The 22,685-nt window shown below is 38.8% G+C and overlaps 1 protein-coding gene across 1 annotated transcript in view; it reads right to left on the bottom strand.

Annotated features, from left to right (window-relative positions):
• The window catches only part of MAPKAPK2 (MAPK activated protein kinase 2), a 90,807-nt gene that overhangs the window by 10,903 nt on the left and 57,219 nt on the right, over window positions 1-22,685 (bottom strand). Inside the window, exons 2-3 of the mRNA XM_060772865.2 lie at window positions 2,317-2,456; window positions 20-84 (exon numbers count right to left, since the gene is read on the bottom strand). Coding sequence (XP_060628848.2) covers window positions 20-84; window positions 2,317-2,456 — 205 coding nt within the window. The remainder of the gene's footprint in view (window positions 1-19; window positions 85-2,316; window positions 2,457-22,685) is intronic.

The following is a 22,685-nucleotide window of genomic DNA, read 5'->3' as shown; positions in this document are numbered from 1 at the left end:
ATGTGGTATCCCTTCATACCTCTTTCTGTGAAAGCTTGATCTCCTCTGTCTTGAATTCGACTGAAGAGTTCACCACCATCCAAACTAGAAGTAAAAAAGAAAAGTACGGTTACAATAAATGTTACTGACGCAGCAAACCACAAAACATTTTTATTCTCAGGCCTCAAGTTTTGACTTCTTTTTGGGCTTTGTATCATATCTAACCTCTTGGGGTTCAGACTGTCTGAAGAGGGAGCGTCATGGTGAACACCATCAGCACATATCTCAATATGACTGTGACTACCACATCATTGGGATGTCCAAAGTTCAAGTAGAATTAACCACAGCACTGAAAATATGCTCAGCACTCCTCCAACCAAGCAACGGCAGGGACAAACACTAAGGTTCTTCAATAGATATAAGTGAAAGATTGGAACAGCAATGAAGAAGTAGCCAACCACCTGTAATCTGATTTCAAATGAACCTGTAATTTGATTTCAAATTCATTAGCCTTGTTGTCCACACCACAAAATACAACAAAATCCAGTGTCCTCAAAACAGTGATACCTTTATGAGGATATCATGTGAACTTTTGAAGGAAAATATGTTAAAAATCATAAAGGAGGCAAAAGAGATGGTGCTAAAATTCAAAAGCCTGAATTTTGACTCTTACATAGGACAAGGCCTTCTCAGCAGGAGGACCCTATAGACATCTTCCAGAGTGGACTCACTGTCAACTCAAAGGGAAGCTATCAACAATGTGACAGACTAATTGCATTAAACCTAGTGCCTATCATGGTATCAAGCATAATAACTGAACTAACTCTGTGAGGTAGAGGTAAGAGATACAGTGTCCATTGTGATTCTGCTTCTTTCTGAAAGACAGTTACATGCAGTAACACTGGAGGAATTCAATCAATTGGCTATGGGTTCATAATTCTATTTCATGACATTTGCATGTACATGAGAACCACTGGGTAGATGATCTGGGTGTCAGAAGTGTGCTAATCACAGCCAACTCTGTTTACTTTTGTCATTAGAGTTGGGCTAGGTTGCTGAGCTGCTGGATTGGGGTTTAGATGGCTCAATGACAGTAAAAAAATGAATCCTAATATGATAGTGGTCTTGTGGATAGAAATTATCACATCTAACAACCCAGAATCTCTCTTTGTCACAATGGAAAATGAGGCAGACCTCTGCAGTTAAAATAACAGACAGCAACTTAATTAAGCCACCAGTCCAACTGCAAAATGCCAGTAATGCTTTTCAAAATTCTAAATTAGTTTGGATCTCTATCCTTAAGGAAGTACTTCTTTCCAGATGTACCTTTCTGATCATTAAGATAAGTGAAAGACAAATGATTTATCTATGGCTCACTGTTAAGACCAAACGATCACATGAAGGGATGGGTCATGGCCTATTGAACTATGTTAGAAAGAGTGGTTGTCATGTTTTCAAAACTGACTGCATTTCAAATGTTTTCTAAGCTACTTTGTATATACTTCTTCAAAAAAGTGTAGCATACACATTTTAATAAAATAAAATAAATAATAGGTTAGGTAAAGGGTTTCCCCTGACATTAAGTCCAGTCATTAAGTCCAGTAATTTCCAACTCTGGGGATTGGTGCTCATCTCAATTTCTAAGCTGAAGATCTGGAGTTGTCCGTAGACACCTCCAAGGTCATGTGGCTCCATGACTGTGTGAAGCACTGTTACCTTCCCGCTGGAGCAGTACCTATTGATCTATTCACATTTGCATGTTTTCAAACTACTATGTTGGCAGAAGCTGGGGCTAACAGCAGAAGCTCACTCCGCTCCCCAGTTTTGAACCTGAGACCTTTCAGTCAGCAAGTTCAGCAACTCAGCGCTTTAACCCACTGCACTACAAGGGGCTCCAGTGCACAATTAATAAATTGCACAAAATACTCCCACCACCCCCAAAATTAAGCAGAAGTAATAAAACTATTTAAAATGACATTATCATTAAAATCTAGAATTTAATTCTGTAAACTACCACTTGATATGGTTATACTTCCATGAAGAAATAGGTCAAACATTCTGGATTTTTATAAGGATTCTGATGACTCATAGAATGACATATGGGATTACATAGGATTGTTTTTAAGGAGAAAGAAATGTATTGATAGTTTGAAAGCATGGTAATGGAAGTAATGGATTTCTTGTGCAGGGAATCAAGGTAAGTGGATGAGTACTGGACAAAGTCACCAACAAATCCCCTGCTATTTTGAAGTCTGAGGGACTCCAAGGTTTTAAGCTGTAGTGCACAAGTAGGGTAAGCTGCACTGTTTGCTTCATCCCAGAATCCACAATACTCACCATTCCATGACTATGAGAAGACATTTTCGACCCTGGTAAAGGTTTTCATAGACATCTATAATCTTCACGATATGTGCACACTGAGATGCCCTCCAGTGGAGCTCCACCTCTCTGCGTGCTTTCGGACAATCTTGTAGCATCTAGAAAATGAAAGGGAGAAGGAAGTTTAAGTCTTTTTCCTTTCCTTCACTTCCGCTAGCCCAGCTGTTTATGTAAACCTTTTGATTAATAATTAACATTTTAATCAGGATCCCTGCTCTACTGTAGGAGAAAGTCTGCTTCACAAGACGATGACACACAATTCGGATTTCACACAATTTGTCAAATGAACATATGATTTGCAAATGTCCACATCTGCTGCATTCACATCTGTGAGACACATCAAAATTCCCATTTTATAAACTGGGAAATGAGGCAAAGTTCCCAAGACCCAGACCAAGTAGGCATTTTACAGATGACAAGGATTTGAACACAAGTTTCTTGGGTTTGAGGATACTCTTGGCTAGTACACAATACCTGCTCTATGGGTCCAATTTTGTTTAGACTAATTTTATAGTCTATATCCTATAAAACCTGTAATACAACTCTCTCAACTCTGTATTATCACATTCATGAAAAGTGATTAACATACAATGCATGAACAAGATCTAATTCCATTACTGATGTTCAACATTCTGTATCATCTCTAGATTTGCCTTTTGGAAACAGCTACATGAGCTGCATTGTCCATTTCAAAGTGCTGTTTATGACTTATATGACTTAGGTCCCTTTCTGACTATCCGTATCTCCTCCATAAGCCTGTCCCAAGCATAATAATCTTAACTGGCTAGGGCAGAAGGATTTTAATGGTGTCTGCTGCAATATTACTGCAAGTGTGGTTTTAATTGTTTTAAATTAATGCTTTAATTTGACTGTTCTTTTATTTATTTATTTTAAATTTTGTGTTATATGTTTTGTTTACAGTTAGATTGTAAACTGTCTTGGGTCCCATATTGGGAGAAAGATGGGATATAAATTAAAAATAGGCAAATGGGTGAATTTCCCAGCTCTACCGAACTCCATCTTATCCCCCCACCCCATTACCTCTGACACCCCACAGCTGAAACAGACACCAAAAAATACTAGTGAAGGCTGGTCAAAGCCCTGAGATCTTCAAGAACATGCAGAGATTTGAATTAGCTTTGTCATAATACAAGTGTATGGTGACAGTTCAAGAAAATTTCAGAGGACGCTGTCTTTGAAAACTTTAAGCTTTCCCAGGATATAATGCAAACAACTCTGCCATCTTGTGGTGAAGGCATGCAAACCAGATATTTTTGGTCTAGGGCCAGAGGACTCCAGATGTATGTCATCCACAGTCATGGGGTTGTGCCAGACACGAACATTCTGGCATTAACGTAATCTGGGTAATTAAGACGCTTACTTCAGTCCAACAGACTGTTACACTATCAATTCAAGGGACATTTAAAAGGGCATTTAGTGAATGCACTACTTATGTAATTAAAATAACAGAGGGGAAATGATTCAAGCTCGTTATAGCAAACAGGGTGGCCAGATGCAAAAGCACACAGTGTTTCTTTGCCTTTTAACTGGTAAGCAGAAGAGAGAATTTCAGCTAATATAGTTTGTCACACATGCCAGACTTGCTTAACTTCCATTTTCAATTTGCCACCTCAAAAGTACAGAATTCTGGAAACTCAGTGGTGGATTTGAAAGACTGTACTTCATAATGGTCTCCTTCTAACCGTGCCTTGTAACCTCATGGGAAGAAACTATCTGATGACACATTAGTTATCAGGCCAAGTTTGATAAAGGGAAGCAGCTTGTTTCATCTCCTCAAACTACTTCTTGAAAGGGAATGTCCAATCTATGGAAGGGGAACCACGTGGAAGCCTTAGCTTCTGATTCAATGCTACAAAGGAGCTATGATTTGGTAAAAATTAGAAGCAATAACTAGCTTCCACTGAGAACATGAAAAACAGTTCTGGGCACTAATAAGAAGGAAAGAAGTCACTTGCTAAGCAATGGTCTCCTGTGCAAACCACTAAATATGTTTTGGATTACAACTTCATTATAGAGCCTATTCTCCCATCAAGTGGCAGAGATTAACCCACATGTCTGGTGCCCCAAATTACAGCATGACTACCCAACTCTGTCTCTAATTAACAAGACTGAAGACAGAGTAGGATCAGAAAGGTCAGAGTTCAAATTCCTCACTTGGCCATGAAATTCCACTATGGTATATATCTTGGGTCAGTAGCTAGAATATTCTGAATAACTAGGCCACATTTTGAAAAATATTACAAACTGTCTGTGTCCAGATAGCAAATGAGTTCTGGCCAACAACCCATTCAGTCCCACATCCTGTTTCCACACAATGATCAACCAGATCCCCATGGGAAACCCACAAGGCAGACATGAGGGGAAGGTCACTTGGTCATATCTCATCAAACCTTTGTACTTTTCCCTCAGTGACTGGAATGCTCCTTCTAATCCCAAAAGTGGTGGACAAATTCATACATGACAGAGCTAATCTTCGTTTAGAAGTGTTTATGGTGGTGGTCATCACCACCACAGTTTTTGGGAACAAATGCCACAGTTCAACTATAAACTTTGTAAATTTTGAGAACTACTACATCTCTCCTCTCTCTCTGCTCAGAATGCTCTTAACATTCAGCTACAGTGTATGCTTTGGGGTTTTAGTATTTCAAGAGAAAAAATACTTTCTCTATTTTCTTAATAACACAACCTTCCTCTATTTTGGTACAGTGGACTCCACAGTGTCCATATTAGTAAATGGTGGCAATGTGAACATGGGCGTGCTGAAAAGTATGCACTTACGTTGTTGCCATTTAGCAACGTGGATCATGATCATCTGCATTTTTTCATATTCACAGCAGATTCCAGAACCGAACCTCTGCAGATATCTGTACTTTCTAGATATATTAAACTGCAATTTCCATCAACAGGTATTTGATCTTGGAATCTGTGAAGTGTAGTTCAATGAATACCAGGTGCTGTTGCCTATATTTCAAAGGAAGAAGCTGGAAAATAAGCCTTTGAATGTTCTTTGTATATGAAATTCACTGTGTCTCCATAATTCAGCAGGTGATGTGAAGGTGTGCACACACACACACACACTAATGTACATTGGGGGGGGGGGGTGCTTGTTTGGAAAGGTTGCTCTGTCACATCCCTCCATTCTTGGAGGTGGGGGAGTAAAAATCCCAAATGTTTTCCAAACTTTATACACACATTTCCATTCTCACCTCCAGACCATTTTAGTTACTCTTTTATGGATCATTCAAACTCTAAATAATTTAAGCCATAAGCAAGTGAGAGCAGTCACCCTATTGTTTAATAGGGAGTATGACACATCTCCTCTTGAATAAAACTATTTTTGCCTTTTCCAGTAGGGGGAGCTCTGTGCCTCAAACAAGCCCGCTTCCCCTTCCCCAGAAAATGCTTATTAACCACTCTATTTACATTTGTATGTAGCTAAGTCTATTACCCTGCTGGGAGCACAAACGAGCAGTGTTAATTATATGCTGCACACTTGTAAATACAGACCATGAAGGTGTCTAAATTTGAAGTTGCTGTTGTCTGCCTAATGGAGTTTAAATTGGATTCAAATCTCTTCGCTATTAGTGTCCCTGTGTTTTGTTGTTTTCATGTAACAACCCACAGAAATGCAGTTCTACACAACTTGAGACATTAAAAAAACACCCTCTCCCACACACCTCACAAGGAAAAGTGGCCTTATACCCATGCATGCACACTAACATAAATTAAATACATGACCAGAAAAAAAAGACATATGTCATTAGGATACTAATTGCCAAGAAGCAAAAACCGCAGCATGAAATATAGTATTAAATTAGGGAAGAAGTTTCATCTATCAAATGAGAAGACTGACATAAACTACAAAAGTAACTTTTCAAATTGCTATCAAAAATTATAAAATTCTCTTAAACTAAGATGAATAACATCCCTACCAGTTCTTTTATGGCCCTGGAATTTTAGGCTTGAATAATAGATCTGCCAGTCTCTTATGTACTCCCAAATCTGAATATAAAAGATGGCTTCACAAAATTGCTGAATTTGTGAAGTTTGTATATTGATTGCCTAGTCAAAAATGAAAAATGTACGGTTAGTATGTGTAAATACAAACATTTATACAGAGTCAGGCCAGGCATTGCAGGGTGTCCCTTACTTATTTGAGAGCCAGAAAGATTTTTCTTAAAGGTCTAGAAGGTAGGTCCCATATTTGAGAGCTGGAAAGTATTTTCTTTTAGATAGGCTGAACTAGAGCCGAAAAATCCTGTATTACGGTAGGGTCCTTCATAAAGACAGAAATGCATTAGTTATGTCATTTATGAATGTGAAGATGATGTTATTTATATAGGAAAAAGCAATTTTTATTACTGAAAACTATATTTTCATTTGAAATTTAGTTAGAGCAAATCTTGTTAATGGCTACTTCCAGATTATCAGCCCTTAAATTTTGACTTTTACTTATTGACAAACTAAGGAAACTGTCAAGATACAAATTTATAAGAACTGCTTTTCAACCAGGCAATGACAAAAATTGTAAGGAAGTGTCCAACCTAAAATGTCAGGTGGGTAGATGCAATATTAGAACAAAATGCATGATAAAACCATGCAGAAGAATTAATGGTTGCTGTCAGTCAACTAAGTCCTCCCAGTTTATGTCAGTAAAGGAGCGAGAGTTTTGTCCATTAACATCCTTTTGCTACAAACACTTGAACCCTTCAGGCATATGGGACATTTCAACAATACACATTTCAACAATACCTCCCCCTCCAGTTCTTTCTCAAGGCCTGCATCATCTTTGGCACTTGGGTAACATGCTGTCAAAGGCCTTGGAGAGAAAGCTGCCAAAGCTCAACTGGCAAAGACCTACTTTGCATTGAGGCAGCAAACCTGTGTCTTGGGGCCCTTCCACACTGCCCTACAACCAAGAATATGAAGTCAGATAATCCACAATATCTGCTTTGAACTGGGTCCACACTGCCATATAACCCAGTTCAAAGCAGATAATGTGGGATTTTATACAGCTGTGTGGAAGGGGCCTTGGTCTAAATGAAAACTGAAGGAGAACTCACATTAACTATTTCTCAATGCAGAAAATAAAAACTCATCCCACACAGAAAGATGGCTTTTCAGCATGGTTTTGGATAGTGAGGGATCTTTAGACACAGATTTATTATAAGAAGCTTTAAAAATGCAATGTAGGAATATCTCAATAATTGCCAAAACACATTGTTGTATTTTCTACATAGGTCATTTGTGAAATAAATATCTATACTGTACAGTGGTGTGGTACCATCTTAATGATCTTGGCTCCATTCTATGGAATCCTAGGATTTATAGTTTGCTGTGGGGTTGAAAATTCTCTGTTTGACTGCTAGTTTTGAAGTTCAGGATTGTGCACTGAAGTGGTAAGCACCTTTCTGAATGACAAGTACAATAAGAAGCCATGTCAGTTAATTTATATCCAATTCAGGCGGGGTATAAATAAACAACAGTAAAAAAGTCGTATTAAACAGCTATAATTGTGTAATGCCCAAATACATTCAGAGGAAAAATAAACACAGAAGTGGATAAGGCAATACACCCACCAGAGGTTGCATTTAACCAAAAGTGTGGTATGAAGCTCTGGCTTTCATGTGGGAAGTGCAACTGCTTGTGATGCAGCGAAACTCACACTTTGATTATATAGTCGTTTTGATAGGAATTAGTAAACCATCACTTTCTCCTCCACTTCAGGGAATGCTGCTTTGAAAACCTTTAAAAACTGTAGCATTTTGATGGCATAAATACTATTAGTAACATAGAGCTCTCTTGTCCTATACAATCATAGGGTATTGATCCCATTTTAATTGTCATGGGTACATTGCATAGGATTCTGAGATAGTTTGGGGAGACATAGTTCAATTCTTTGGCCAAGAATTCCAAGTATCTCCAACCAATGGAGGGAGTTGTCATGACAGTTAAAGAAATGATTGTATGGGAAGTTATTATAGCACTGCTCTGGAGGACCTAGCAAATTCCTAGAGAGAATACATCTCTATAAAATTTTCTAGGTCCTCTAGGACAACTCTATGGTAGCATCTGGTGGAAGTTATTCATTTCAATAGGGTTCACAATTATCCATGGTTTCCTGTTTCCTAAGTATCCCCTGAAGTACAGGGTTTGTTTTTGTTTTTTTACTGTATTTGGATTAATTAATGAAAGGGGATTCACATTGTTTTATTTATTTTCATCAAGCTGTAAACCTGATGTGGAATACCTGTATTTTTCTGACTCTTCTTTCTCAGAGCACAACAAATGAGCCAAGGGTAAAAGCTAAGGCCACTAAGTGCTGCCCAATGAACCAAACTCACTGCATGTACTAGTCTATGACATATGTGAATATACACATACAATCCTCTTTAGGCAGCAAAACATTTTAATATTATTATGTCAGCACTATGACTCCAACTTCTTAAGAACCGAAAGGAAAGAAATCTGAACACATGAATATTGACTGGTAATTACATTGTGCAACATTTTTTTTAAAAAAAAATTCTGTTCCTGGTTTGAAAGTGTTATTTTTTGTTTAATTGTGCAGTACTTACTTTGAAAGTAGTTGTTATATCCAGAAACTTCATTTTTGTGGCTGCCACAAACTATGTTGAATTGGTATAGAATGTATGAGATATTCATTCAAAAACTATAGCAAAATGTGCTACAGGGTGTCCCATAAAAACAAATCTTTTGCAGTTTTAATAAACTTTTTTTTATTTTTTAATGGTAGAGCCAATTAGAAAATGATAATTATAATGCAGGAACAAAAATCGTGTTTCACAGTATTATTTTTCTGTCCAGCATGTTTGACAGGCAACAATCAGGATGGCATTGAGTGCTGTTAAGAGCGAGCATTCCAAATCTTGATAAATACCTTTTTTGAATGATAGCTTCCACAAATGCCCATTGTGGCTGCTGCAATCCAAAATATAAACTTTATTGAACTCTGAAATTGCTAGATTTGCAATGGAAGAACAGGGAGCAAAGAGGAAAAGACATTGGAGAACTGCCTTCTCCTTTTGACTAAATGGCAATGCTGCCTTTTGGTGCTACTGTAAAATCCTCAAGTTCACAATTATGCTACTGAAGGCAGATCCCTAGAGCACCAACTGCAACCAGCAATGCCAGACCAACAAGTCTATGACAGCTTGTGGAAAGAATGCAGCACGTGGCCCACGGAGTATGTGTGCTACAGCCAGGCAGCAGGCATACACTCGGCACAGGGTCAAGAGAGGGAGGAAAAGAGAAGGTGCTGGTGGAGGCAAAGCACAGTCCAAACACTATCAAACGCCATGAGAGGAGGGGGAATCCACACCAATAAAGCCACTGTGACTTTGGAACTGAGAAGAATTCTTTGCTACATATAAAAAGGGAGGAGGGAGGTCTCCCTTCAGGAGGAAGAGTTTATTCAAATGATTGCTAAATCCATACTCAAATGGTATGTGAAGTATTGCAAGTACATGCCACCCCAATCCCACCTGCTACAGACAAATAGCACTGAGCTGTCCTGTCATCCAAGGTAGGGTGCTTGGTGCTAAATTACAATAATTAGGTGGTCAGTGCTTCTTACAGTATTCATATTGACCTGTGGATAATTCTAGACATATACATAAGTATATAGATCATTCTTTTTAGGACAAGAATAAAACAACAGCAGGAAGAGTTGAGGGGGCCAGGACTTCTTTTAGGTTCACATGGAATGGACCTGCCTTTGTCACTCTACCCAGAAAAGAGGATGGTTCCTTTTTTAAATACCGTAGTAGTTAAGACACAGTGCTCACATTGACCTGTGGATAAGTTGACTCAAGTTTTTTGGTGGATTCTTAAGACTAAAATTTCTAGACTTATTCATGGGTATATACAATAATCTGTATGATGTGTTTTACCTAAATTTTTCAGTCTATCCAAGTTATAAGCAGATGTAGGACCGAGCTGTGGTGCAACTAGTTAGCAGCCAGATACATTAAATCATTTCTGACCAAGAGGTCATGAGTTCGAAGCTAGCCCGGATTGGAGTGAGCTCCCGACCATTAATAGTTTAGCTTGCTGTTGGCCTATGCAGCCCGAAAGACAGCTGCATGGGCTTAAAGCTAACCTTAAAAACTGTGACATAGACACCAAGAACTGGGAGGACCTAGCCCTTGAGCATTCTAACTGGAGGTCAGCTGTTGCCAACAATGCTGTGGAATCCCAAGAGGCATGAATGGAGGGCAAAAGGGAGAAACATGTCAAGAGGAAGGCGCATCGGACCAACACTGACTGGAACCATTTTCCATCTAGAAACCAAATAAATAAATCAGTCTGGATGTGCCCTAAGACATTCCCACTTAACCAAGTAAAAAGAATTGAGGGGAAAAGCAGAGTGGTAGTGAGATTACATTCTATAAATATACTTGAGGAGCTAACATAGGAATGAGTTAAAAGGGTTTTTTTTAGGGGAAAAGGATAATTATACACAGTTGTTATCTGTGTCAATTATTACATTGACACAAATAATAGCAACTGCTTGCAGGTAAACAACTCTGACTGGGTCTTAGCATTTTCTTGCCTGAGGACAAGATGCTTGTTTCTCCTAAATTCAATTGACAAAATTAAGAGAACTGGCAGGGGAATCTTTGGCACAATTACACTGTAGAATTAAACACAGTTTGAAACCACTTTAACTGTCATGGCTCAATGCTATAGAATCCTGGAATCTGTAGTTTGGTGAGGCACCAGTTCTCTTTGGCAGAGGATGTGAAAGATCTTGTAAAACTACAACTCACACAATTCTATAGCATTGAGCAGTGGCAGTTAAAGTGGTGTCAAACTACATTAATCCTACAGTATAGATGCACTTTTTGTTTAATACTGCTGGTGGGACAGCATTAGCATCATACCAGAGGACAGCAGAGCAGGCTGTCTGGATCACACACAGTTCTGTCCTCCCAACACTCCTTCCTCCTTCTGCTTCCTTACTTGACATCACTGCCTTACTTACTAAATGGGAGATTTGGCATGGATAGTAAGCACTAAGCTCTGATTGGATACAAAAATTATGGGAACCCATTCGGGAGACCACACCCAAGCTTCTCTTCAGCCATACCAGATTTCCATGTAATGGAAACCCAATATTGTCTTTGGAAGCTGATTCTTCCCTATCAAAGATCTACTTGGAAATTATACCCCCCATCTGACAGGTGCTATCACATACCATCTGTGGAGGAGGAGGAGAATGCTGGATGAACAACACAGAAAACTGATAACATATTATAGTCAAGAAAATTATGACATGTTTATTTGTGTTTACAGAAAAACTGTAAACCCTTTCATGGACCTTTTTAACCCTCCCTTCCGAATCTGTGTTCCTAGGAGCTTTAAACTAGTTAGTTAAAAACCTTTTTTTTAAAAAGCAGTCCCCTGCATATGATGAATACGGTATTTCCCAAAGTAGTTCTAAATCTGATTCGGAAACAGGAAATGGCAACACTATAAGCAGCAAAGGAAATAATAAAGTCATGAGAGGCAAGATGAAGTCATGGCATAGCCTCACATAAGAAGTTTGTGAACCTGGAAGATCCCCAGTTGCCCCACTCCCCCTCAAAAAAGTATGACATTTGAGATAAAAGGTTGTACTGAAAAACCCCTTGTTATTGATAACATTTATATACAAAATCTTACTGCTGGACCTCCCAGGCTTTTCAAAATTGAGTATAGTTTTTTCCAAGGGTCAAGTTTTTTTCAAAGGAAATATTTGTTCAATTAGCATTTTTCCCTTCAAGAAACTAATAGCAGATTAGGCTTTCTTCATATCCTTTAGCTACCCAACTTGAAGTTCTTCTATCATCTGCAACCCTAAGCCCCTCATAAAACTAGAGAAAAATTCCACTTAAAATCCGGTTTCAGCCTCCTGCAGAATTCTGGGGTTTGTAGTTTATGGAGGAGTCTTTAACAGCCTCATTAAACTACAAACCCCAGAATTCTGCAGGAGGCAGAAACTAGATTTTAAGTAGATTTTTTCTCTAGTGTGATTAACTACTATGGGGTTCGTTCAGCAAAACTTGATCAGAAGGGGAATGTCTTTGCCTTCCTCTGAAACTGAGAAAGTGTGAGTTGCCCAAAGTCACCCTAGCCACGAGGCTGCCCATTTGCTCCTCCCCTCAGCTCTCCCCAGCCCCAGCAAGCATCAACCCTTTAAGGTAGGCCAATCCATTACACCATCTATCAGGGGTACTTTGAATGTGCTTTTCCTGCATAGCGGGGGGGGGGGGGGTTGAGTTAGATGGCTCATATGGTCTCTTTCCAGTTCTATGGTTTAGAATTCAGAAACATGACTTTTTGGACTACAAATCTCAGAATTCTGGAATTTGTAGTTTCTAAAAAACCCTAAGCCTTCCAAACTTTAAGAATACATTTAAGAGCATTTAAGAAAGTTTAAGAATGGAAGAGAACACATTCATGAGTTAAAACAACACACTCAGCCAGCAGTGCTTCTCTCCAGTGACTGCAGATGAGGAGAGTGGGAAAGAGCAGGCATGGCTGCAACTATGTAAGTATTCCAAGTCCTGGGTCTCAAGGACCATAAAGATCCCTTCACTTTAATCTCAGGGAAGAAAACACTGTTTGGAAAACTGAAAACATATTCTGAGTCCATCTACGGAGGTAGAGAAGATTGGGATATACAAATTTTAAATAAATTTTAAATAAACAAATAAAGTTTTTATTGCAGAGAGACGTTTTGACAATTCTATCACAGACAATTAAGAAGTAGTTAGCCTCAAAGAATAAGACTCCGGGAGACTCATTTTCAAAATGCTGCATCAGGTAGACTAGCCACTGTTAATCCCCACGTAAGAGATGCCAGCCTTAAGACCTTTAATTCAGCCTGGTAGACAATTAAATATGTCACAGGTCATTCTGCATGCAAGTCAACCTTACGAAGTTAGAGCTATCTCGGATAAAGCTATGAGAGAAGACGTCATTCAGTGGTTAGAAAAGAATGAGAAAGGTTGAAGAAATCACTTGGGCTCCATCCTTTTTAATTAGATTTCCTACCCTGTTCTATTCTACCCGTATTCTGTATACTCTTATTCCAAACTCATATCCATATCAATAGACAAAGCAGTGGGACTGGACATAAGATTAAAATATGGGCATATTACAACATACCCTAAACCCATTAGTCAGAATGGAGAAAGAATGAAATCTGTATTGCATATTGTAAGCTGTATTATGAATTTATTGTTTATCACCCTGATATCCTTTGATCAGGGACATGTTAATGCTGCAGTTAGTAAATAGCAGAGTTATACATGTAACAACAACAACAACAACAACAACAACAACAACAACAACTTTATTTATATCCCACCACCATCTCGCTAAAGGAACTCAGGGCAGCTTACAAAGCAACGAAGTGCAACACAAACACATAAGATACAACAAAATTTTGCCAAAATAATAAGCAGGACCAACAAACATAAAATAACAACTTACAGAAAAATTAATTCAATTGAAGTAAAAATAACCAATGAAGAAACAGCAAAAATTGTAATAAAAAAGGAACTATACAAACCAAGTTTGTAAGAGTACTAGAAATTCATTTTATATATGTATATCCATATTTACATTTATAAAATGCCCTTGATCATAAGGTATCTGAGTGGTGAACAATAAATGTAATAAAATCAATAATATTTAATAATAAAATAATAAAGGGCAGTAGACTTATAAAAGAGACTAAGTAACTTAAAATGCTTAAAACCTTACTGCTGGGCCTCCCAGGCTTTTGAAAATGGGGTGTAGCTTTTTCAAAGGGTTGTGGTTTCCTCAAAGGAAAAGTGTTTAGTACCACTTACACCCATGGATGAGATAACAAATTGAGAAAGCTCTTCATCACAATGTCACACAGGAATACAAGGCATGTTGAGTTCAGCACCAGCACGATTTTTGCATGGAGCAGAGACAATGGGTTACATTTTTGAAAAATCAGGTTTTCTGAATCATAGCTCCCAGCTAAAATATTTAGTGCTCACATTGGCTAAAGGATTCTGCGACTATAGTCCAAAATATACATTTTCCCAAATTCTGCTCTAATCAGAAGACCTCTCTGAACCACCAACAAACAGTTTTTGGAACATAGACAAGATAGGTTTGTACTCCCACTGCTTAAATGAACAGAGGCAAAAAGGAGTTGTGAGAAAGAGATATATAATGAATGGGAGAAAGAGTTTGAGAAAGAATGAAAGAGAGAGACAGAGTGACTACGTGGATGGATGTGTGCATGTATGAAATAAGGCTTCAAACCTGAACTCTTACTAGAAGTGAAAATGACTAAATTGTGGCTGTCGTCCACTGGATACATTGGATATCGCTCTTTGAAATAAACACTAATGCTTGGTAAAGGATCTTGGAGACCTCTTTATTAATAAAGCTGACTTGAGCAGAATGGTCCAGCTATGTTCGCTATGTTTGCAGAGAATTAGGTCTGCTTCTAATTATAAAAGAAAAGGCTCTGCAGGGGACAGCAAAAGTGAACAATTATAATCAAGCAAAAATTATTACAACATTTACAATGGTGTTCTTGTTTATTATGGCTTGTGACCAGATTTACTACATGGCCCACTGGCAAAGTTACTTTAGCCATATTTGTGCTGCAAAGCTATAGTGGTTTTACAACATGTTAACTTAGTTTCATAACTTCCTTTAAAAATTCTGGGCATTGTTTTCTAGGGATCTGGAAGTTTCATTTGAGCCAAATTCCAAAAACACAATTACATCTCTCGAGAAAGGGAACCATTACAGTAGTTTGAATTTACAACACTTATGTGTTCCAATCCACCCCCAATATTTTTGTAAAAGTCTGCATTATCTAAGGAATTATTGAAATGGTATTACAGAAAATGAAGATTCTCCTGCCCAGCCTCTCTCCTGCATTATCTCATTTTTCAACAACTCTGGATTCCATTACAGCACTCGCATACTTATTATCTCACATGCCTCCGGTAGTAACTGAACTCCAGATGGGGACAGGAACTAACCAGTGAATTTCCTGACATTTTTGTTGCTATTCTTAGACTCTCTTCTGATGTTTCTGCCACACAGGTCAATTATTTTCCACCACCCCCTCTCTGATCCCAGTGAACTCCTAACATGCTGGATCAACAAAGCAACAAAAGTTAACTAGGAATTGATGTTTCAAGAGGAGTTATGGGAGAACCGCCTTCAGAAAAACCTCAAACCACTTCCTTGATAGTAAATGCACAGGATGACTGATTCACCATGTTTCATGCCCAGAATCCCTTTCTTCCCGAGACTTACGTCACCAGAGATGAACTTATACCTACTTCAGGCTAGTATTGTCACTTTTCACATGCACTACACTACACCAGTAGCTCTAGGTTCCTTCAAACAAAACAAAACATGGGCAGTTGTATTCAAGGCAGATCAAAGCCTCAGCGTGTAGTGCAGTGGCATCCATAGCCCATTCTGAAACATAGGAAGGGCTATGGATGCCATTTTTGCTTTTGCCACTTAGTACTGTGTCACTTACTTTAAGATCTTGTATCTCTAAACAGATGCTAAAAAGACAAGCTCTAATACCAATGAATGAGACTGAAAATAAATTAGGCTGAACAAAGGAAGTGCCTGGGATGTATATAAGATAAAATCTCATTTGACTTTGGAAGCTAAATAGAATTGGAATTGAGACTGTTAGGGAATATCAAAGATTCCCAAATACAGCTAGGAAAAAATCTGATTGAAAGGAAGTAGTTACAATTGAACTATCACGGTCATTGTCCTTGGGCCTCCAATAAAGGGAATCTCGGTACCTTGAAGGTGGTGATAGCAGTACTGCTCAGGGGGGTTAGACTTCTTGACCCTAACTCTCAGAGCCAAAACTAACCCCTTTTCAAAAAATCTGCAGTCAGTTAGAGTTGACAATACTGGATTACATGAGCCAATGGTATGATTCAGTCTACCAAGTGGCCCTCCACTTGGGAGTTGGAACTCTCATGGAAATGTCCATGTTGACAAATCACAGCAAACCTGCACTTGCCAGAGTTTATTTTAACTCCATGTTAGTATCAGCGGCTTTCAATACCATCAACCATGGTATCCTTCTGGGGTAGCTCTCCGAAATGGAGCATTGCACTGCAGTGGCTCAGCTCCTTCCTGGAAGATCATACCCAGCTGGTAAAACTGGGGGGCACCTGCTCAGATCCCTGGCCACTGACTTGTGGGGTCCCGCAAGGTTCCATTCTATCCCCCATGCTTTTCAATATCTATATGAAACCGCTGGGTGAAATCATCTGGAGTTTCGGAGTTTTGCGCCATCTGTACACAGATGACACACAACACTACTACTCCTTTCCACTGAAATCCAAGGAAGCTCCCCAGATCCTGAACTAGTGCTTGGCAAGCTGTGATGGACTGGATGAGGGTAACAAGCTGAATCTTAATCCTGAAGTCAGGCATCTTCCTGGTCAGTCGTGAGGCCAGTCGGGTTATAGGGTGGTTACATGTGCTCAACGGGGTTACACTCCCCCTGAGGACACAGGTCCGCAGTCTGGGAGTCCTCCTGGGTTCAGCGCTGATGCTTGAAGCTCAGGTGTTGGTGGTGGCCGAGAGGGGCTTCGCACTGTTAAAGCTTGTGCGCCAGCTGCAACGTTACCTTGAAAAGCCTGACTTGGCCATGGCGGTCCATGCCTTAGTTACATCTAGACTGGACTACTGCAATGCACTCTATGTGAGGCTGCCTTTGAAGACGGCTCAGAAACTGCAATTGGTGCAAAGACTGGCAGCCAGGCTACTAACTGGAGCTAACTACAGGGAGCACATGATGCCTCTACTAAAGCAGCTCCATCAATTGCCAATAAGTTTCTGGTCCCAATTCAAAGTACAAGTTATTACCTATAAAGTCCTCTTTGTTCTTGTTGCTGCATGTTCCCCATCACCATCTGTCCCCTAAGGTGGCTTCCCGCATTTCGATACAACATGACTGTATTGCTTCCAAAGGTTGAGTCTGATTTTTTTCCCTTCTGGTTTAGATTAATCATAGTTTAGTATACCTAACACAACTATGTCCTAAATCTGGTTTTTTTTTTTTAAAAAAAAACTTCAAGCTATGGGTTATGAAGCTGATTTGTTTAAATATAAATCACATTTAGGCTTGGGTGAAAGCTAAACTGTAGTTTGCTGAAAACAGAAGCAAACACTTCCAAACTTTCTTGTACGAGAGGGGACTGCATGACCCCAAAGCTTGTTGTGGCTAGTTTTCACTCTAGTTTAGCATGACTTCTAAATATGGGCATACGTTATAGTTTAGGCAGACTTTTAACTAAAATTGTTGTATGCCCAGGTTTGTTAGAACACAAATTGATCCAGCACCAAAATGGAATGCATAGAAAAACAGTCAGTGTCACAGACAATACCTCTAGCTGAGAATAGAGAGGCAAAGACAAAAAGGGGGTAATCAAAATTAAGATTGAAGATTTGCAGTGAAATATACAAATAAGGAAATCGATACTTGAGCTTCTATTTTTCTTATTCTGTTTCCAACACATCATTGTATGACCCTTATATGCTGGGGTTTTTTTAACATAGGAAGCCAGCTGAAGAATTGAAAGACAAAGAAGAACATGATCTGAAGGAAGAAGAGATTATCCTACAAGCTTTCATTTTGAGCTCAGGCGGAAATGTGCAAAATAGTGTCTGAATAGGGACACTGACCAAGGTCATCACTTCACCAAGTAGAACACCTGCAGAGGCAGCTGGAAAAGATTCTGGCTCTCCTGTTTCCCTGCTTGCAGCAAACTGAGGTTCACCAGGTGCTCTGCTTGAAGCACCAGCTGTTCCATCCATCCCATTTTTCCATTTACCCTCCACAGTTTTTACAGGGCTTTGCTATATTGTTTGCTTTCTTCTCATTACAAAACAATTATTTAACTATAGCATATGCAAATACCATCTTGAAAAAGGTTAGCACTCAGCACTATTTCTCATTCAGTGTTTCTGAGAGAGAATGAATGTATATTGTCACTTCTGGTGTGTGGTTTATGTTTTACTTTGCCAACACATTAGATTCAGGAAACCACTATCTAAATCTAACATTTGTGAAAGAAGTGGCCCTCACGTTGCTCAAAGCACTGCTACAGTTGTATGCAGCTTCAGGGCAGCTTTATTTCCAAATCAGGATCTGAACAGAATTGTGAGATCTCTCCAAGTTATGTACATTTGTCTAAAAGATACAGATCTGAAAACCTTGCCTACTACAAACTTATAGTGCTATGAATTTACTTGAAAAGCCACGGGCACTTTCTACAAAAACTACTATTTAGAGAGTTCTAGGGAGTTCTAGTGCCTCACCAAACTACGAACCCCAGAATTTCATAGGATGCAGCCATGACTGTGAAGGCAACCTAAAGTCAGTTCCTGTTCCCCAAGAATGAGTTCCTAAATAAAACTAACTGCAAACCCATACAAAATTACAGTTGTGACCAGCATTTTGATCCATTATCTTTAATAAAAGTCTTTCCCCACTCTCTTTTTATATCTGGTTTTTATTCCAAGAATCACACCAACAATCAAACAAAGACAGGTACAGAAAGATTTCACAGAACCCTTACAAAAATAAACAGACAATTTTTCTTAATATAAAACACAACCCTAGAACAACTAAAAAAAATCACTCTCGAACACAGTAGAAATAAGCTACTGTCAAATAAACTACTGCTGTTTTAATAAATCATAACATTACACAGTTGGAATTTTCATGAAAATTGCACTGTACCATGAAGAGAAGTTTAAGTGTATTAGAACAGTTATCTGCTACAGCTAATGCTTACCAAAATAGGCCATGGGAAATGGAAGCATGGTGCCTGAGAAAAACCTCAACTACTTCCCATAGGTCAAAGAAGAGCAATATATGAGCAAAAACACTGGAGGAATGTATTTCAGTAAGCCAAAAGAAGACGTCTTTCTGACCATGACCTGCCTCTGCTTTATTCAGTAAGCAGGAATCTTTATCAAAAGATGGATTGGTTTAATGAAACCAGCATCTCAATCCACATTCCCCAGAAATACCATATATATTGCAAGGAACACTGAACATGCTCATTCATGTCAAAATTATTTATACTTGTTGGGTTTTTTTTTCTGTAGTGACAGCAAGTAAGTAAGCATGTAAATGCAAAAATTCAATGAAATGATACCACAATAGAAAGTTACTGAATTATCACACAAGATAAGGATACAAAAGACGTAAAGCAAATAGGAAAGTGATAATTACACAAAATTTAATATAGAAAACTTAGCATCTATAAATGTAATTTAATACAACAAATAACGATATGCATGCTTTCTGCATGTAACATTGCATTTCTAGTCAGATCCTTTTTTAAATATCACACTCTTGTGGATAGATTTCTGTACTATTAAGATACAGGTCACAGGAAGCTGCAGCCAACTGTGGCTTCCAAGGACAAGCATCTAAATGTTTAGAGATGTGTGTATGTCCTACACCTGCCTGATGCTGCCCATCACAGCAACAGAGCACCCCATAAACACAACAGCCAATTAAAATGCGAATCAGCCTGCACAAATCTAGATCCGTATCACCAGAATTCCATCATTACCTATTCAGATCAGGTTGCTATTTTTAAAGGTATACAAAAAGAGGATGTAGACCACAATTCCTGGTCCAACCTCACTACAATCAAACTCTGATTTTATAACACTTCACCTATCTGGATTCCGTCCTCTGTTAATATGTTACCATAAATGGTAGTGATATTTCACAATGATGTAGTGCGTAGCTGCATACTGAAGAGGTAATAAAGCTGACACTTAGCATTTGGAAAATATTTGTCCAGGGGACGGACTCAGAACACAACACCTGAACAACCTTTTGAGACTTTGAATGCTGAACTACCTGAAATGTCCCAAAAAATGAAGATCAAGTGAACTAAGGGGGGAGGGAGATCTGTGTCTACATCATCTTGAAATATATAAACAAAACAAAAAACAAATCTCACAGCTCCCCTGAACAATTCCACAAAACAAATCCAGGCATAAGGTAAATGAAGTTGATGTCACTTATTGGTCTTGCTAAATTTGGAGAAACACAGTAGGAGGCGGACGACTTGTTTTTAAAAGGTTATGTGTTTATGTTTTGCTTAAATATTCAATATCACAAATGAGCAAGCAATAAATACTATAAAGATAAGTACATTTTAACCCAAAAACTATTCATTTGTTCAGATTTATATTATAGAACCCGTGCAAGTCCAATGTATGGGTTGAAAGCCAATGCAGTGCGGCAGTTTAAGCAGTGGACTACATCTCTGGAGACCAGGGTTCGAAACCCTGTCTGGCCATGCAAATCCACTTGGATGACCTTCAGCCTGTCACTCTCTTTCAGCCTTGAACAAAGGTTTGCTTTAGCGTAGCTATAAGTCAGAAACACCTTAAAGACACAACAACCTGATACATTATATCTAGAATTCTGATGTGTTCCTCTATAACGGTGGTTCTCAACTGTGGGTGCCCAAGTGTTTTGGCCTACAATTCCCAGAAATCCCATCCAGTTTACCAGCTGTTAGGATTTCTGGGAGTTGAAGGCCAAAACATCTGGGGATCCACAGGCTGAGAACCACTCCTCTATAAGCATGTATGAACTATTTTTCTTTAAGACCAGTTATGTTCTACTATGAAGAAAAACTCCCACACACCCAAAATGGTTTGAAAAGAGGTTACAGATATTCTAACTCCTGCAAATCTTTTATCCATTGTTTCAGTCATGTCGAAATGAAAACTAGTCTCACAAAGCAGCCTTCTGCCCTCAGGGATGCCCTTCCACAGCCTGAGTCAAAGCACTTGTCTAGTTTGTTCCTGTATATGGAGTGGGAAGGTGCCATCTTGTCCTTTGCTCCAGGCAACAAAGCTTCATGGGTCAATCCGTATGCAACCAAAACTTCAGGACAGCACTCCAGGCTCAGAGAACTCAGAGAAAGTAAAAGCAGCTGGAAATTTCCTAAAATAATCAGAATGGTCATTGTTACACTATCAGTTTTGTAGTTCTTCAGTCTTGAGTTAATTCATTTATCTCTTCCACAGTTTTGTTTTTTGGCTATTTCGTGTGATAATCCCCATTGTTTCCATTAAAAGTCTGCCGATGTCAGCAAATGCAGAAGATAGGGATGTGGCTCACATGTTTACTCTAAATATATTGGGAGGGAATGAACACTGCTTTCAAGAATCACTTGAGAAACACAATTTGATTTTGTCTACTGGTAGTTTAAGGGAAGAGTACAAATATTTACGTTATTAACAGTAAAAAGTGGCATATTCACATCTCAACCTCCAAATATGAATGCCAATCTTATCTGCAATAATTTTTTTTCTAGAACATTCTTGCAAAATGTATTAATTGCATTTTATTTGTGCCCAATACCACCCTTCCTCCAATGAATTAAGCCAAATTTTATAAGTGTTTGTATGATTTCCTACATACAACCATCTGCTACTCTGGGATTCGTTTAGGCACAGAAAGACAGATTTGTCCAGGACTATCTGATGTCCAGTTTCAAAATTAAATAAAATTTTGGAGAAATAGTCTCTGTCCTCACTTGTACTGTCCCACCCCAAGAAATAACTTCATGATTTGTAACAAAGCGTGATTTGCTATTATATCAAAACATGTAAAGTATGGTTTATCTCTGATCTTCAAATTCGTATTGCAAACTAGAGACAGGGCACGGCTTGTAATCCTGCTTTGGGTGATAAATGGAAATCATTGAAGTGTGTTGTTGCTGCTGCTGCTGCTGCTGCTGTTCTGTGAAATCAAACCCGTCTAAAACAATTTAGGGTGAACAATATTTTTCTTTTCCTATTGAGGGTCACATTCACACAGAGAAATCTGCTGGGATCCACAAACCAGAAGTGAATTAAGCTGAAGCCAGTGGTGAACAAGACCCCAAAAGTAGGCAAGCTCACTCTCCTTCCCACTCACCACCAACCCCTCTCTCCTTCCTCCACTATACATAACACACATCTGGGAGATGGATATCACTCATGAATAATTCTGACATTAAGCCAGGGTTTTGCATTAGGTTGGTCTGAAAACAGTTTCAGGTTGTTGACCCCTATCTATGACCACAACAATGTCCATGTTTTGAGAAATGTATCATCAAGCTCAGCTAAGAAACTATGTAAAGGAAAGCTCTCTGGACTTTTGACATGATGAATCCAAAGCAAGTCCACCAGAAACAGCACGTCAAGCACACAAGAACTACCCCAGT

Source organism: Anolis sagrei, chromosome 4, assembly GCF_037176765.1.
Source record: "Anolis sagrei isolate rAnoSag1 chromosome 4, rAnoSag1.mat, whole genome shotgun sequence".
Classification (NCBI taxonomy): domain Eukaryota; kingdom Metazoa; phylum Chordata; class Lepidosauria; order Squamata; family Dactyloidae; genus Anolis; species Anolis sagrei.
Note: the sequence above shows the minus strand (reverse complement) of the source record. Positions and strands in the feature narration are given on the sequence as shown.